Consider the following 18,602-nt stretch of genomic DNA (forward strand, 5'->3'; position numbering starts at 1 on the left):
ATTTTATTTGAGTTTTTTCCTGTGGTAGGATGCTGTCTCTGCCTCCTGGATTCCCTACGTTATCACAGTATCAGTAACAAGAGAAGAATGATTTTTTTTCCTTGGAGGCTGTCTAGCAAGGCCCCTGGAGCAGGCACACTGGCCTTGGCATGTTGAGCTGCATCCCTGCCCTGCAATCAATTCCTCCAATTCCAGCCCCCTGCTGCAACAACAAAAAGTTGAACGAAAAGCATTTCCCGCCCCTGAAAATCCATTACAGTCCCTGTCACCATTCTTTTCTCACAGCTTCTTTTTTTTTTTTTTTATTTTAATCTATTTTTTTGTTGGGTTCAGTGGGGCTGTTTTCCCATCCTGATTACAAGGAGTTATCGGTGAAATCCTTTGCCAAGTGTCAGCCCAGAGCCACCTGAGGCAGCTGGAGAAGGAGTTATCAGTATTTGAACAGGTATGGAACAGGCTCCTGGCCACAGGCTGGGTGGATGTCCTTCCTCTCGTCCTTGTGGCAGGCAGGAGGGATTGGCTAATGAAAGATACTGAGGAAAAAATGGCTCGGATCGGAGTCTGGCTGGTCCCATGAACTCCAGCTCTCCGTGTGCGGGGTAAGGTCCCCAGATGCTGAACCAGGACCATGCCTAGGGATGCTCTGGCTGCTTTGAGCTGCGCTGCCAAAGCTGCTTTTAGATCCAGCATCCCATTTTAAAATTCCTTCTCCTTCTTTCTTAAGTGCAGAGCTCTAGGCGGTATTTTCGATCATTTTATTTTACTTCCTTTTTTTATTTTTTTAAATTCCCAAGTGACGCGGCTGTCTGAACCTTGGGGATGGGAACGGGAGCGCTGTGGGAAATCTATGCCTTAATTTTCTGTCTTTTCTTTTTTTCCCCCCTTTTCTTCATATCTCCACCAAGAATCTGCATAAAGTTCCTCTATGTATCATTTATTCATCTGCATTTCAGTGCGAGAGGCTCTGCCTCACGACGGAGATGTCATTTGCAAAATAATAAGGTCCCGCTTGCTGCAAGAAGAGCACCCCCACTCTTCCCCCACGAGGTCATTGCCTTCAAATTATAAATCTTTTTAACCATTACCTCATGGGTATCCATGAGCACAGCACTCAGATTAATCCCAGGTCTGCTTCCTTGTCGTCTCCTTTGCTTTTTCTTTTTGCTGCGCGTTCGGCTCTCGTGCGTCGGATCTGGATTCCTAATTGGGTCGCCTCAGAGGACCTTTGCCGTCAGCTGCTGAGCTCTCAGCGCTGTGCAGGGACGTAAGTCACAGATATCATCCCATAATTAAGCTGGTATTAGGTGTTGGAAGTGGTGCTTCCCTGTTGGATCCCTTCCTGTGCCATCCACGGCATCCAACGTCCCGGCAAAGCCGGAGCACGCGCTGGTCCCTCTGCTCAGGGGGAGATGGAGACATACATCAAAAAGGAGTTTGTTTTTGTTAATGGGCTCGTTCCTGCAGCAGGTCACTATGTAAATGAGGAGGGACAGTGGGGCACTGATGTTTTGGTGTGAAAAAGGCTTTTTTTTTAGCCTCTGGCCATCCAATCCAGCAGGACACAATGCAGACCCTCATGGAGGGTGCCCATAGGAGCCAGGGATGCAGAGCTGGCTTCTCTCAAACCCAAAATCCATGGACACAGCCTTGATTTCTAATTTGGCTCATCCCTACCAGAGCCCAGGGAATTGTGCTGTGCCACGGGTGAATCCCTCCCTATATTTTATAGGACATACCCCTGAAGCCCACTCCATTGTCCTCTTCCTTAAATTTTGGATTTTATTCCTGATATCTGCCCCCAAACCCACCTGAGGCTGAGCCAGCTGAATCCCAGGAGCTGCTCATGTGACCACTCCTATGGAGGGGAACTTAATAATGACCCAAGGTGTAATTAGCTATGTCTTAAGTCTTGCTCAGGCTCTGCTGACATCTTTCCAGAGGAGGGAGGAGGGGTTTCAGGGAGACACCTTGCTGTTTAATAAATAAAAGAAGAGATTCATAAAGTGTCTGGCAAGCACATTCCTCACATAGAAATGTTACGGAATAACACGGGATGAATAATAGAAAAGGTTATTGAAAAATTCATAATTTCCAAGCGCCAGTGAAGGCCAGGCTTCCATGCCGTTTATTTGCCTGTAGAAAAGTGATTAAAATATATATTATTGTCCTGTCTATAGGAAAATGTATTATTAAGTGGATACTAGCATGACATTTGAAAAATCCATTTCATTCCATTTAGTGGCGGGCGGTGGGAGGGGAAGGGGGGGTCTTTTTCCCGCTTTTGTGGAGGAAGGTTTTAAGGGCGTTTTAGTCAGGCCTTCAGAAAAACAGCGAAAACATAAAGAGGGGGAGGGTTTAATTACAGCCCCTTCCCTCCCAGCGGTGCCCTTCACTCTCTGTTTTCATTCCTTTTTGCCTTAAAAATGGAATGAGATTCCTTCACCTTTATTTATTGCTTTAATTGCCAAGAAGGAGAAATGAGGACAGACAGTGGGGGTGCAGGGATGAGGGATTTTGTCCCTGGATGACACGACTGAAGGGTGGGTGGGATTCTGCCATGGATTGCAGAGGTTTTCATCAGTTGATGGTCTTGTAATGTTGACCTGATCAGGTCAGCCTGGATGACCAGGAAGCAGAAGGACTGTCCTCCATCCAGGTTGGTGACACCCAGGTTGTCACACTGGGCTCATTCCTCTTGGTTTTGGGTCATTTTATTAACCTGAGTTTGTGCACAGGCCATGCACAGACCTGTCCTGAATGTTGGCTCGGGAAAGGGGGGAATTTGGGTTTTTTGGGGGAATGTTGGGTGTGTTTATTGGGCTTGATCCCTCCCCTGATCCATCCAGCCCAATTGTATAATGAATGGTGAGAAATTGTCCCAAGAAATTGTCCCAAGAAATTTTCTTGACCAAATACCAGGATTTTGATCAATGTGACTAAAAATAGCTCTGAGTTATCCTCTTGTACTCTTGAATAAATATCTCCTCTCCAAGCTAGCCAATTCCTGCAATTGTTTTGGGGATGGGTGTGATGTAAGGTCTCGAGGCAGAGCAGGTCAAACCAGAGGATGAATTGTTGTTGTGGGATCTGATTCATACAGAACTCTGTGTATAAAACATCTTTCCACAGGGGAAAAGACACGGGTCACTGAACAGATTGTTTTGGGATATTTGGGCTTTTTCTCCAAGAGCAGCCTCAGGAGATGAGCATTTTGGGCAGGCAAGTTGTGTCATGCATAGCCAGAGGCATTTTGTATATCCACGGCGTACACTGAATTGGTCTGGGGATTAAAAGGCAAGAGCTGTCCCCCCTGCTCCATTAATGTCAGCAGGGATACATCATTCCACATTAGCCTGGATCCATCCTCCAGACGAGAGGTGGGAGCTTTTCTTCCCCCTCCCCCCATGCCTTAGATCCCGAGCAGAGTCTATATTTGCTGCGTTAATGACTCGGAGCCAATCTCCAGCTCCTCTTCAGTTTTATTCATAGATCCCATCTGGGACTGTCGGAAATAGAAAGGCAAAACCTGCAAAGAAGCCATGTGGCAGGAGAGGACATGAGGCAAGGAGCTGCTTCTAAAAAGAAAACAAGGCTTGGGATTGACTTAAACTATTCCTCAATCTGGAAGGGTTTGCCATGTATCCTCAATTAAAACAGTTTAAAAGACAAAGCTGCTGTTTTTAGGGCGTTAATGAAATGTTTTGATTTTGAGGGAGTGTTCAAATTTGAGCTGGGCCTCCAGCATTTCCAAAAAGCATCTCACAGAGCGCTGATGTTGAGCATCTCTGGAGGTACGTCATCCATCCATCCATCCATCCATCCATCCATCCATCCATCCATCCTGTGGAAAGCCTCAGACCCTGCCCCTCAAATTAGATAAAATACATAAATGCAAGCATGTCTGAGGTGCAGAGGTATTCATTGTGTAAAGCTCTTTAAATCTGCATGGAAAATCAGGCTGGGAGGACAGGAATATTGAGATCTTGCTGCAAAGGAGAACTTAATGTACCCAGAAGCCGCTGATAGACTGTCTGATAGCTGGAGTCACAGCCCGATGGGCAGCCTCTTCCTCTCCTGCCTGGAAAAAAAACAGCTCTGAGCAGGAATAGACGCTGTGCCTAGGAAAATGGCAATATTTGGTGTGGAGGGGCTGCAGCTCAGTGTTCACCGTGGAATTGTGAAGGATTAGGGAAAAGGAGCACTGGTGGGTGCAGGGATGACGACGTGGCAGTGACAGCTCCGTGGTCAGCATGGTAAACATGTGGACACAACTTTTGTGATCAGCTATCTCTCCTTGCTTATTTATTTTTCTTTTCTCCCCCTCCCTGCCTTAAAGCCTCCCCCCCTTCTCTTTCTCTACCTCTCCCTGCCCAGCCCCAATACCCATCTTGGAGGATCTAAATTAAAATCTGTTATCATTTCCTGGATAATCCCCTTTGATGCCCTGAATACAGCAGAATCTGTCCTGCTTCAACCTTGCATGTAAGTGCTGATAGCTTTTGAACAGCTAAATGGCTTTGTATATCTCATACAAATGTCTGTCTCATCCAGGAGCTGGCAAGCCCCGCGCAGTCGGCTGGGGAAGCTTTATGAGTTACAAGTGGAATTACTTTGGAGAGATGCTAAGGAGGCCAAACCTTTCAGAACACATTCCCTTGGCATCTTCTGTCTGGCAGGGATGGGACTCGCATTGTCTTAACCTCGCAGAGCAGCTAATTGGTGTCATGGTGCCGATGCCGTTTGTCAGCAGGGCTCTCCTGCATCCAACCCGCTGGGCCAGCCTGCATCTGCCCCTCTGCCCTTGGCAGTTTGCCCCAAACCGAGCTCCTGGGGAGCTGTGGGTTGAGGAGAGCTTGGGCATGGGCTTGCTGTGTGGGTTTTGGGCAGAGCTGAGGGTGAAATGGGTGTTTCATAGAACCCCAGAATGCTTTGGGTTGGAAGGGACCTTAAAGCTCATCTCAGTCCCACCCCTGCCACGAGCAGGGACACCTCCCACTACACCAAGTTGCTCCAAGCTGGTTTGTGCATCTCTGCCCTGATGTTCTCCCAGCAGAGCCAATCTTTGTGCTGGGGCTGCTGAGTTGCACCCGCACTGCAAGGGGCCCCTTGTCCCTCTCCATCCTGGCTATCCTCCTTAGTCAGGGGGTTTTGGGAGCTCTGCCAGTCCTTCCCTCCTCTGCTTTCCGTGGGGACCTGTGTTGTGTGCAGGTGCAAGGCGGGGGATGCCTCCCTCCTTAAGCCAGCCCATGCCAGCAGCACCTCTTGTGCCATCCTTGCAGGACAGGGATGAGGACACAGAGCCTTGCAGAGGGGAGATTCCCCAGGGGGAATGGATTGTGAGCTGGCAGAGCAGGGCTGCTTGGGGGTGAGCAGGCCAGTGCTGTTCCTGGAACATCCCAGCTCTGGGAGCGTGTCCATCCCCTGTGTGCCATGGCTTAACCCCAGCCAGATCTCCAGCCCAGCCCAAACCAGCAGAATGCTGCAAAACGCAGAGTGAAGCACAAAGTCATCCCTGTCTAAAATAAAAGTCTCTCCAGCCAGGAGAGAAAGCAGGAATCACTGCAGCAGTGACGTCTTGGTGCTCCCTCTGAGGACCTGGAGAGATCTGTGGGCATCTGGGGAATACAGAGGCAGGAAATTCTGCAACAAGCTGATGATGCTTTAGCGATGGCCCGGTGACATGAGCTGATGTGGCAGGGCACAGCTGTGACTGGGAAGCATCTTCCCAGCTCCCTGCCCCAGGTGATGGGATATAAAATCACTCCCCATGCCTGGGGAGCGGCATTTAGCCAAAAACCCTGAGGAGAGAGGATTAAGGGAAGGAGCCAGAGAAAGGGAGGAAGGGCTTTATTTTTAAAAGAAAAATGAACAGTAAGTCCTTTTTAGTTGCAGCCACTTCTTCCCCATGACTGCCTTGCTGCTCCTCTCTGGTGCAGAGCTGGAAAACAGTGGACCTACATCTGCTGGTTAAATTGTGGGAGCATCAGTGATGAGCGGGGGAGCTCCTGGGGGTTCAGCTCATGGTTCTGCAGATCACCAGCCTCACATTGAGCTGAGGAGGAGAGGACAGGGCACAGCCAGCCAGCACCAGCTGCATTCATTTCTCAAAGCTGCCTGTTGTGCAGGAATTCATCTGCCAAATCGGCCAGAGAGCTAGCAAAGAGCACCGGAGTGGACTTAACCTTCCACCTCTGCTTGTGCTTCCTCGACAAAAAAACCCCAAACAAACTGCTCTTGCTGAGCAGGGACTTTATCAGAATGAAGGGGGAAGCAGGCAGCTGGGCTGCTGAGAGCTGCTGGCTCAGGACAGGCAGCCCTGGCTCTCCAAGTGTCCCGGGGGAAAGGGGGATTCATCCCTGATTGTTCCTTTTCTCCAAAGGCTGTGAAATCTCCCAGCTGTGTAAGAGGGAGCCTCCCCTGGGAGCTGAGGTGCCATGGCTGGTGGGAAGGGGACAGGAGCTGACCTTGCAGTGTCAGATGGAGTCGTGGCACAGGCCTGGCTCGGGCTCTGGCTCTGGCTGGCGCTGCTCTGCCATCCTTCTAAAGGATGCTGATTTTCCCCTTTGGACAGATGCTCATGGCTGGGGACAGCAGCTGTGCTGTGAGTGCCTGTGGGAAGAGCAGGGCTGGATGCAGCCCATCCATCCTCCTGCATCCATGCCTCTGCATCCATCCATGCCTCTGCATCCATCCATTCCCCTGCATCTATCCATCCTCCTGCATCCATGCCTCTGCATCCATCCATCCCTCTGCATCCATCCATTCCCCTACACCCATCCCTCTGTATCCATCCCTCTGCATCCATCCATTCCCCTACACCCATCCCTCTGTATCCATCCCTCTGCATCCATCCATTCCCCTACACCCATCCCTCTGTATCCATCCCTCTGCATCCATCCATCCATCCATCCATCCATCCTCCTTCATCCATCCATCCCCCTGCATCCATCCATCCATACCCCTGCATCCATCCATCCATACCCCTGCATCTATCCATCCTCCTGCATCCATCCATCCATACCCCTGCATCCATCCATCCCTCTGCATCCATCCATCCCTCTGCATCCATCCCCCTGCATCCATCCCACTGCATCCATTCCCACCCACCTATCCACCCATCCACCCATCCACCCATCCATCCATCCATCCAGCCATCCATCCATCCATCCATCCATAATCCATCCATCATCCACCCATCCCTCTGCACCCATCCCTCTGCGGGGCAGTTTGGGATGGCAGATCCGTGGGCACAGCGCCTGCCCTGCCCTTCTGACAAGAGCCAGGTGTGTGTCGCTGGGGATGGTGACTCTGGTCCAACCGTGGCTTCTACCAGTGGTGCTCCAGGTGCCCGTGGGCAAGGTCAGCCCTTCCCAGCACTCTGTCTCAGTTTCTCCCCTCTGCAGGGCTGGATCTTGCCAGGGAATACGGAGGTTGGTTATTTTCAGGCTTTGGGATCAAAGCTGGTCTCTGTTGTGATGGTGGAGGGCACAAGGGAGGGCAGTTCCTCCCATCCCCGGGATGTGAGGATGCTGAGGGCAGAGATTTGAAGATTGAGCTGGAATGAGCAGCGTTTCTGGGGGTGATGCTGTTGGGCACTGGCGTGATGAGCTGCTCCCAATCTCTGCATCCTCAAGGGCAGGAGCTTCCTACCACTGATCCCCTTTTCCCCCCAGCCCTTTTGCCCATGGTGAATCCAGTGGAAAAGCAAAAAAAGCACTCACCCCCCCTTAATGAACTCAGCATTAATCGCTTGTGTCAAATCCTTGTGCTAACAAGCTGAGGAAATCAAACAGGCGTCCCCGGGGAGACCCAGGGAGTCAACACTCATCCATTAAAATGGTAATTTTGTATTTTTCACCGAGGCATTTGTCGCCTCTTGCCCTTGTGCACTCGTTAGAGCTTTGGCCTTTAAATTATAGTGATTTTTTTTAAAAAAAAAACCCCAAACAACTAAACCGCAAAACCAGCTCTCCTCAGACTTCTTCCCTTCCTATTCTCAGGAATGCTGAGCTGTGTGCAGGGGAGTGTGTCTCCAGGTGGGCCATTATATTGGCTTCAGTAATGGCAACAAAGTGCTTGTGGCTTCCAAAACAACTCCTTTTCTCCCACAAATTAAAAAAACTGATCCCCACCAGCTCCAAAGAAAGTGACTTGTGAGTGTTATGCTTGAATCCCAGTAGAAATTTCAGGTCGTCCTGTTGTTCAGGGCCTTGCAATAGTTTCTTGCTTGTGAGGTTTTTGGGAAATCATGGAGGTATTTGCATATCCCAAGGGATTTTGTGGATGTTTGAATGGAGGAGGTGGGGGCTGGCAGCTGTTTGCTGCTTCCTTGTGTTAAAAACTTGGTGGGAGTGAGGTTTTATTAGGCTGCCAGAGGAGGTGGACAAATGCAGCATCCCTTCATCAGAGCTCAATCAGATCTGGGTTTTCAGCATAAAAATGGCTTTTCCCACCTGCCTCAGCTGCTCCAATGAAAGATATCAGCTCTCCCCACAAACCTTGCAGCTTCGTCACCGTGCCAGTGGAAGGCTGTTAAAATTCCCGTGCGTGCAGCAGAAAAACCAGGAGTTATTGAAATGCAGCATCTCCAGAGCAGCCTGGGAGAGGAGGAGCAGGCAGGAGCCACAGCGCTGCTGCTCCAGCATCACACGGCCTGGGGAAAACCAGTCTGCTGCCCGAGTGCCTCAGTTTCCCCATCAGCAAAATAACAACAGGAAAATATCCTTCCTGGTGAGATGAATCTGTTTCAGTGGAAACTGTCCCTGCCTGTGGAAGGGACTGGAATGAGATGGGGTTAAAGGTCCTTTCCAACCCAAGCCATTCCATGATTCTGCAGTTCTGGAGGTGTGTGGAAAATGCCATGGAAGGCACAGATTGCTGTGTGTCAGTGATGCTGAAGACAGGAATAATTTTAAATCAAGTTAGCCCTCGTTCTGCGCTGAGCAGGAGCGCGAGGGCTGGGGCTGGGGTTTGCTTGCTGTGGACTCCAGTGACTGCTTCCCGCAGCTGGAGTTGCTCATTCCTGGCTTTGCAGAGAGGGGAGGGTGCTGTGTTGGACTGGCAGCTCTTTGAGACGGGGCTCTCTCTCATCTCTCACTCTGGCACAATTAATACACCCTAACGACGTGTCAGGCGGCGCAGGGATGCGAGCGCGACGGCGGCGTTTCCCTGCGGAGCCTGCCGTGTGGAATCCAATGAATAATCATGCCCGTCCTCCTCTCCCCACGTGGAAATATTCCGATAAATAAATAAAATAAATGACAGTTTCTCGTTCCGTTAAATTTTTTCCCCCCTTTTCTATTTTTCATCAAAGCTCTCCCTCTGGTGAGCAATTTGCAGGCAGCGTGGCGCGGAGCGGCTCTGAGGAGAGGATCTGCTGTGGTCGATGTGCTTTTCATCATCTCATTGTCCCATTTTCTGGGATGAAGGAGACTGGTATTCCCCTCCCCATACTGGTTTCTGCGTGCCATGATCCAGCTGCTCACCACGCTCTCCTGGAGCTGGGACCATGTGCACCCATGACGTTCTGCCTGGACAATAAAAATGGGGAGAAGGCACGAGTGGTCAGGAGAGGTTTTGATTTTACTGCTTTGGTGTTTGATTTAGGTTATAATATTGGGGTGTATTCCATTACCACCTCGACCTGCAATTCCTTTTTTTTTTCCTTATCTTGTGATTCAGAGATAAATCCCTCCAGGGGACCTGTTCTTTCAGCCACATGGCTGGTAAGATCACAGTTCTATTGTGAGATGCTCCGCCCAGAGGGAGGAGCCAAACGATGCCATCAAGGATATAAGCAGGGTTGTACAGACAGCAAGGAGAGCCCCTCTTCCAAAAGGAACAGCTGAGACCTTCTCTGCACTGGACCTCCAGAGGGAAACCACATCAGTCTACAAAACCACTGCTTGGACAGAACCAGATCTGCCATGACCGCCCCAGAAAGTGTCAGGTTGCATTTCTAACTCTGTCAGTAGTTCTTCTTTTATCCTATTATATATATTTAGTCCTTTATTCCTTTTTCCTAATAAATATTTCTGACTTAAAGCCTCTCACTAGTTTTATTTTTCAAACCAAGACAGTGTTAAATCAGGCTGGGGGTGTGTTCCAATGGAGATCTGGCTGTAAAAGCAGCCGGGAAGAAGGGCTGTGTGTGTGCACAGTGGCAGTGCCACGGGCATTCCTCAGGGCTGTGGAATCAGGATTAATGGCTCCAGCATCCTTCAAGCAAACTGTATCTCAGAGTGCTTTGTGGAGTTAAATGACACAGGACGGTGGGTAATATACGGTGTAAAGCGCTGGAAAACAGCGGCACAAAGATATGGCAGGGGGAATAAATTAAAGCCTTCCGTCAGAAAGCCAATAATGGGGAAAGGGGGAGTGGAGAGGTGGAAACAAGGGAGAGGATATTTATTTTCAGCTGAGCCATGGAAGGAGTGGAGAATCAATGACTAGAACATACAGCACCTCATGCATAGCACCAATATATACACAGCCCTGGCCAGGTTTTGGTGGAGCTGGGGGTGCCCAATTCCTTCAGCTGCTGCTGAAAGGGATGCAATGTGTTCCTGTGCTGAGGTTGCTCCTCTTGAAGGTGGATTTTTGTTTGGTTTGGGCTTTTCCAGAAGTGCTGAGAGCTTTTGGAAAGAGTCTGAATTTGCCCTTAGCTGGGTCCAGCTTCTCTCCAGTTCTTCAAGGTCAGTCTTGTCTGGTCTCATCCAGCAGCTGCTGTGAACCTCGTGCAGAGAACTGGATTTAGCTTCACACCTTCCCCAAACCTCCTGAAGGAGGGAGGTCTCATGCACCAGGCTGGGAATGGGATGTTAAATGGGAATTTTTACACCGTAACTGGCATAGCAGCATGGCTGCACCAACTTCTGGGAGCCTAAGGAGAGCAAGGAATGAGCACTTCATGCCCTGCAAGAATGTCTCTGTTCTCATTTATGGTTTATTCAAGGCCACACAGTGCCGTGGGACAGAGCAGCATTTTTGCCAGGCCTGCTTTTATGGAGGAGGGGCGAGAGGTAGAGGAAGGAGGGTGCAGTGAGGGGATGAAGATCCCTCACATGCCTTGTTTGACAAGTTTGCAATCCAAGGAGTGGCTTTACAGGTGTCCTCACGTCCCTGGCTGTGCTGGGGAATGTGTCAGTGCTGCTCCCCAGCTCCCCACTCACCCCCTCTGATAAGGTAATGAGATGCAAGTCTTTGGTGTGTTTGACAAGCTGCTGTCCTACAGCGCGGGAGCCGGGAGTGCTCAGAGGCTGGGAGAGGAGATTAATTAATGCTAAAAGACACAGTTTGATGTGGCAATGAAATTTCGATTATAATAATCTCTAATTATCTTGTAGCACAAGTGCCTCGGCTCTCCCAGGTGTCTTCCCCAGTTTGAAATTGTTATTTGTCAGTATCAAAAGGAGAGAGGAGCTGGTGCAGGGGGTGCACGTGGGGTCCCTTGGGATGGGGAGCCCAACTTCTGCCAGGTGTATCCCTTAGTGGGTACATCCATCTGCTTCCGGGGATCCCAAATCCCAAATCAGGGACAATCAGGGAATTTGAGGCATCTTCAGTGCACTTTCCACAGAGTGTTAGAGCACAGGGAGGCAATCTGAGGTCTGTGCAGCTGTTTCGTGGCACTTCCACTTTGCCTTTCCAAAGTGTGTCATTCAAACACCTGGTCCCTCACAGTTCTTTTTTTTTTGTCCCTGATGGTTTTTACTCAAAATCAACTCGTTCCCAGGGAGAACTTTGGTCTTGACAAAACGACACTTTACCCAGGAAAGTAATTTCCTTCAGCTGCTTTATTGCCTCTCCTCCAGGCTCAGCGAGCTCTAAAATCCTCCTCCTCCTCTCCCATCAGCCCGAGCCCTTCTATTCCCAGCATCTTCAGTGGTGACGTGTCCCTTCCCAGAGGGATCTGATGGCCTTTGGAGAGGTCCTGGGAGAGGGGCTGGACAGTCGTGCTCCGTGTGTGGAATAGCAGATGGGCACAGTGGCACCTCAGGAGCAGGAGTACCTGGAGGGGGGTCTGTGCAGCTCCAAATCATATTTATCTACTCAAAATAGTCTCTGGAGAGGAAACACCTTGGGTTTGAAGTTGCAGCCCCTGTGGCATTGATGCCTTAGGATTTTAGGTTTTGTATTTTCCATCTATTTGTAACCTGCAGTTCCTTAGTGTAGAACTCCAAACTCCATACCCAGTCTGAGCTGCTGCTTCCCCATTTGGGCAGACACAACAATTCCTCTCCAGGCCTGGCAATCAAGGACACCTCACTGCCTCAGGCCAGAGATGGAAACAAAAGTGAGTTGTGGGAGCAAACTTGGGCTAAATGACTTCATTAGCTGAAGCTGTAATTGGCAGATTCACCCCCGAAATGTAAATGAACCAAACTTATAAAAGTGTGAAAACCTGTGAGTCCATTTTTGTGTGTAAACCCCTGGGAGAACTCTGCCTGCCCTAAATGTACCTGAAAGCCCTACAATAAATAGAAACACTTAATTTTGTCTGGCCTCTGTTTTCGGGTGTTTCCTGGGGCTGTGGGGGCAGGAGAATTCCTGTAGCCACCAAAACCCTGTGAACCCTGGGGGAGCTCCTCTCCTTCCCGGGAGCAGCACCAGGATGGGGAAAGCCAGGAGGCATCTCCAAGCTCAGCGTGGGAGGGGGTCCAGCCTCTTGCTGGCCGTGACCTGTTGTGTGTCGTTGTAGGTCACAGCATTGTTCTAAGATAAAAAAAGGTGGGGGAAAAGCAGCCAGTTGCAAATGGAGCACCTTTTCCAAAGCTTTTCCCATCCTTTCATCCCTATGGGTGATGGAGAGCCCCCCTCCAGCGCCCCTCTGCCTTCTCATACAGCTCCAAGCCTCTCCAACAGCATCTCACATCTCAGCCTTGCACTTCAGCATCTCCAAAGAGGGCAGGAAAACAACAAAAACCAGAAAAAAACCCCAAAAAAACCATCCCCGTGTGGGTTGTTTGGAGTCGCAGCTCTGTTTGCAAATGAGCTTAGGGGCTCACTGGGTAAAAAAAGGGCATGCTTGGTGAATCCCATTTCACTTCCCCAATGAGCTGAAAAACTCTTGGATAATGGGTTATGAGTTGTAGATCTGTTTGATTGCATTGTTGCAAAGTGGGAATTGTTTTGCAACATAGATTCTTAATCACTGAGGCATCTGTGATTGAATGTGTCGAAAATTGGTTGAAATTGAAAGTTAACTATACTGCAGACAGCTTATTCTTGTGTATAATTGAAAATAAATTCTAATACTCTTCTTGAAAAGGGCTGCCAGGAGGAAATTTCCAACCTTGTCCTCTCCTCAGCTCCCTCCTCCAAATCCACAAATCCTCTCCCTTCCCCTCTGATCCTTTTCCTCTCCATCTTTTAGAGCTGGGAAAGAAAAACCAATCTCTGCACATCACTCCCTGCATCCTCAGCCATAAAATACAGAACTTGTAAATAGTTCCTTTCGGAATGCCTGGGGATGGGAGAGGTGGAAGGATTTAAAGGACCAGTTCACTGGGATCAGGGTTTTGTTTGCCAGATATTCAGCTCTTCTCTGAGGTGTTTTTCAATGTGAAGAGGCTCATAAAATTCCAGATTGGTTGGAGTTGGGGGGACCTTAAAGCTCATCTCACTCCTCTGCCGTGGCCAGGGACGCTTTCCACTATCCCAGGTTTCTCCAAGCCCCATCCAGCCTGGCCTGGGACACTTCCAGCACAATTTCTCTCACAGGAGGGTTGCTGCTGGAGGGGAGCTGAGCTGCAGTTGCTCCTGGCTCTCACTTGATCCAGCATCCAAGTCATGTCCTATGGATCTGAAAATTGACAAAATTAAGGCTGATATAGGGGAATTTTACATCCACAGTAAAATTTTAGTAGGGATGCGATTGCCCTGTGACACCTCCTGCCCCAAGGCATTCCAGAGCTGAGAGTTTAGCAGAGTTCAGGAGGAACGAGCTGTTCCAGGGAATTGTCATCCAGCCACTGTGGGCTGGGGCAGAAACCTTTGCCAAGGTGGCTCCTGCAGCTCCCAAGGGACAGCAATGGGGAATCCAGGTCACTTGGGATGAGATAGAGCTCTCCTACCCCAGTTCTCCTTCACCCTCATCCCATCCTGCTCCTTAGGAGTGCAATCCAAGCCCTTGCCCTGCTGTCCCCCCCAGCTGCCTCCATGGCTCCTCACGCTCCGGGAATTTTTGGGTTAGAGATGATGATGCACACAAAAGGTCCTGCCTCCCTGTTTTATGCAGCCCACAGGGGTGAAAATCAAACAGTTCCCTGCTTCTTCCAAGCTTTTGGCAGTCTGCTGGGGGTTATTCTTCGTGGGATGAGAGGTCAATTCTTCTCGACAAAGGGAGGGGACTTTGGTGGGTTTTTTTTTCCTGCACTTATCTCAAGCTATTTTTATTCCCTTTTCCACCCTGTGATGGGACAGGCAGTCAATAGGGAGCTTTCATGGCCTCATTTCAGAGAGGCCTTTGGAGGAATTGAAGAGATGGGTTATTATTAAGTCCTCATCATGCTAAAGATGCTTTGAAACTACACCTGAGCCCACTCATGATCTAAGCCTGGACCACCAAAGAGGAGAGGGCAGGGCAGTAGTCCAGGATGGGGAACAAAAAAATGAAAAACTTTTTTTTGTGTATTGATTCTCCAAGTTGGAATCTTCTGTGCTGCCTGGAAAACTTGGGGCAAGGCTGCTTCCTTTTGGAGGAGTATCATGATTTTACAAAGAATGATCACTATTTAAAGCTGGGTTAACTATGGAGATTTCATCATTTCTTAAATTTATCATCCTAATTTGGCATTTGACATCTTTTGGGAAAGCACCAGAAAGGAAATAAAGCAAGCAAGTGGCCAAACCTGAACTGAGCTTAGTGATGCCTTTGCTTGTATTAGAAATCTGCACAAAATCAAATGAATTGATTTTAAATCAATTTATTTTAAATGGTGCAAACTCCTAATACAGACAGAACTAGTTTAACCTTTGCTAAAATTGATTTTGCTTGCAATGGTAAATTACCAAGTGAGACTGAACTGATTTAATGGAGGGTTAAGCCTGTTTAAGTGTGTCCTTTTTCGGGGGTTTCATTGGTTTGGAGAGTGAGGATGGCCCAGTCCTTGGGGGGGCCTCAAGAAACCTCATTTTCCTTTGTTGCTCTGCTATAGATCTTGCCAAATTCTCCTCTCTGGGGCTTGGTTTCCTATGTGGGATGGGTGATTTAAATTTTTTCCTGTTTTGTAGGACTACTGTTGCCTTGGCGGTGAGAAGCACCTTAGGGGGTGTCTGTCTAGGAAAAAATAGCTGCTGCTCCACCAGCTCCAGTGAAAATGATAACAGAGGAGTTGCTAACAGGTTTCCTTTAATTGGTCAGGCTGAACCAGAGCCATATTCTGTGTTGCAGGATGGAAAGATTGACATTTTTCCAACGTGAAGTTTAAGCCCCGTCCCTGCGCTGCCAGCATCCCTCCTCCATCCATCAAACTCTGCATTTCAGGATGCCTTGGAGCATCTCCTCCAGGCTGGAGGGGCTGCACCTCCGCAGTCCCACATCCCTTTTGTTGTGACATTTGTTTTGCAGGGCTTGTTTGAAGAGATGGATGGGACTGCTCCAGCCTAGCCTGGCTCCCCAGTGCTCCCCAGCGCTGAGTTTAAGGTTAAGGGGGTTTTCCATATGCCAGAGCAGCTCAAAGCTGAGTTTTTGGACGTGGAGGAGCCTTAGTCCACCTGTACATCTGTTTTCCAGCGGATAGTAAATCCCTGTGACTTGTCTGGGAGCGATGTGATTTGAATTAATCAAAATGCTCAACTGCAGGAGGGGAAAAAAAATCGGGTCTAGATTGACAGAAGCAATGGAGTGGTGATAACTGTGTTTTAATCCAGTAGCTGAGGACTTAGAGCAGCCGCCTGGGAATCAATCCTGCTTTTTTTTTTCCTTGCCTGGGGAATTTGAACCTGCAGCTCACAGGGAAGTGCTGAAGGACGTTGGCAGATGGGGGTGCTGGGCTGGCCCCTGCTCAGAGCTCTGCCTTGTATACCAATAGGTGTTTATTAATTAGGAGCCCGTTCAGAGGTTAGGAGGCTCGCTGGGGAAGCTCTGGTCCCTATTCTCATTAAGGTTTAATTATACAAAGTAAAATATCATCAACAGGAGGGAGCAAGCCCCCCTGCATGCTCAATGAGGGGGTGGCTGGCAGGATGCTGGACACGGCTTTGGGTCCCTGTGGATGGGGAAGGCTGAATGGCTCCCATCTGGAGCGGGGGAGCTTGGGATCTTTTCCCTTCTCCTGCTGAGCTGTGGTGCAAATCTGGGAGTCCAGCCTGCAGTGGGGTGGGTGTAGGACGGGGTTGATTCCACAGAGGTCAGTTGCCAGCCAGGCATCGCTGTGGAATGAATGGCAAATGATCCGAAGCTGCTGTTAAGTATCCATCTTCCTGCATCCCGGCAGCCCATGAATTCCAGGATAATTAGTAGCTGCCATACAGAGAGCAGCAGGGCACTTTTCACTCGAGGTTTGGAGCCTCTTGTGTCCAGGCAGTGGAGCGATGGGGAGGAGAGGTGAGGAGGGTTCTCCCCCTTGGAACAGGGCTGAGACCAGCACAGCCCTTCATCCCAGAGGATGGGAGCACCCAGGGAAGGGTCTGTAGATGGGTGCCTTCATTTTGACTCGGAGATATGGTGCTTGATGAGTGAAAGCATCTCTCTGAGAAGCCACCCCGTGCTCTTGCTGCCTGCAATCTTTGTCTCTACGTCTCCTGCTCTTTTACCACCACAGGCATCTTGATTTTTTACCGTGTGGAAACTGAGGCAAGGTGATGAACAGTGGTTTTCCTGCCAAGATCAGGACAAGTTTCCTGTTTTTCCTGCTGCTCGGGTCAGCAGGGTGCAGGTTCTGCTCCCGGTGGCCAGGGCAGAGCAGCCGGGCAGAGCAGCTCCGGAGGAGGTGGGTGGTAATGAGCTCACGTTTTGGAAGTGCTCTCAGGTGAAAGTTGCTCTCCAGGAGAAGTGCAAAGAGTGCTGATTTGCATTCTTATTGCAGGCAATATCCATAGGGAGAGAATGTCAGAACAGCTGTTATGTCAAATTACCTTTCTCCAGTAACAGGGGATTTTATCTGTCATCTCTTGGAGGGCAGAGGCACTTGCACCCCTTGGGGGAAGCCTGGGTTTGCATATTTTTTGTATCCAGTGCTTTGTGGAATGACTTCGCTGAGTCCAGCGCTGGGTGAGGGATGGAGAGCAGATGGAGCAGAGCAAAGGGGGCAGAGCAAGGGCTGGGCCCAGCCCAGTGCTGCTCTTCCCCATCGCCTCCCCAGGATGATGCCCAGGTCTTTCCCCATCCCAGCCTGTGGCAGCAGCTCGGTGTGTGAAGCTTTTATCACAGCCTTTCAGTGTAATCACTTCTTAATTAACTCAAGCAATGGCTTTATTTCTTGAAGCTCGTTTCCAAAAGCTTAATTTTATTTCTATGCAAAATTAATATTTTTCGTTTTTCTGCTTGGGAAAAAGCGCCCGCATCCGCACGGAGGGGGAGAGGAGGAAGCTGAGCCAGCACAGCTTCTCGCACCAAAAGGTTTCTGCTGTCGTCTGTGTTTTCCCAAGCAGCCATCAAGTTCTAGTGATCATTTGCAGGGAGCAAAAAATAAAAATAAAACCAAGCGTGGCTCGAGATTGTTAAAAGGCTCCATCTGGATGGTGCTAAGGATGGGTGATGGCAGCAGGACTCAGCCCTGCCTGGCCTCAGCTGTCCCCATTGCAGCCAGGGACAGGCAAGCGGAGTATTTTTACATTTAGGTGGAATCTGGGGTTTGCAAGAGCCTCCAAATGTCCTTTGTGCCTCTGGGCTGAGGCCCTGCAGCAGGGCAGTGCTGGGCATGGCTTTGGTGCAAACCACCTCTGCGTGTGAGAGTGGGTTTGGGCAGGGATTGCCCTTCGGTGTGGTGCCAGGGTCAGGCTGCTGAGCACAAAACCTGCTGCTGCTGATGCTCTGTCTCCTCCTTACCCACCCAGGACACCCCCAGTCAGTCCTGCCCTCCCACAAATCCACCTCAGCATCATCTCAGGCTGGTTTTGCTCATGGCAGTCCCAGGCTGAAAGGGGATTTCATCCCCAACAACAACACATCGTGCCTCAGTTTCCCTTTCCACAAAGGCATGCTGATACCTTTCCTTGAGGTGCTCTGAAAGCTTTTAGGAGAGCCAGGTGCCACTGCCATTGTCCACGTGGATGGCTCCAGCTTGGCAGTGCCTTTTACCCAGGACAGCTCTGGGCAGGGCCAAGGCCAGGTAGGTCTGACAGGAAATGTCCCTTAGCCCAGGCCTAAGCTGCTCAGTGGCATTAGGTTTCTAAAAAAGCTTCAGATGGGACAGGGCACCCCGGGGAGAGGGCCACAAGTAGGACTGGGTGTCCCCAGCCAGGTGAGACACTGAGCCCTGAAATGGCCACAGGCCAGCTCAGATGGACTGGCCTTCCCGGATTAAATCACATCCCCCAGATCCCAGCCTGGGATCTGAGCCTCACTCCTGCAAGGGCCAGGACACCCAGACCCTGCTCCCAGTCCCCGACAGGCACCGCCTGTCCCTGCTGGGCTGTGGCTGTGCCCTGCACCCCGG

General features: G+C 49.9%; 1 protein-coding gene across 3 annotated transcripts in view; it reads left to right on the plus strand.

The window, feature by feature from the left end:
* LOC110468166 (protein CEPU-1) overlaps positions 1–18,602 on the plus strand; it is a 361,279-nt gene that overhangs the window by 101,251 nt on the left and 241,426 nt on the right. For 2 of the 3 annotated variants that reach the window (XM_077787990.1, XM_077787992.1), the window contains exon 1: positions 3,758–3,791. The exons of the other annotated variant lie outside the window; for it this stretch is intronic. In XM_077787990.1, the coding sequence (XP_077644116.1) occupies positions 3,773–3,791 (19 nt within the window). In that variant the 5' untranslated portion in view covers positions 3,758–3,772. Of the gene's footprint in view, positions 1–3,757; positions 3,792–18,602 lie in introns of those variants that run through there. 3 annotated transcript variants of the gene reach the window in all.

The sequence above is a fragment of the Lonchura striata genome, chromosome 23, assembly GCF_046129695.1.
Source record: "Lonchura striata isolate bLonStr1 chromosome 23, bLonStr1.mat, whole genome shotgun sequence".
NCBI classification, from domain to species: Eukaryota; Metazoa; Chordata; class Aves; order Passeriformes; family Estrildidae; genus Lonchura; species Lonchura striata.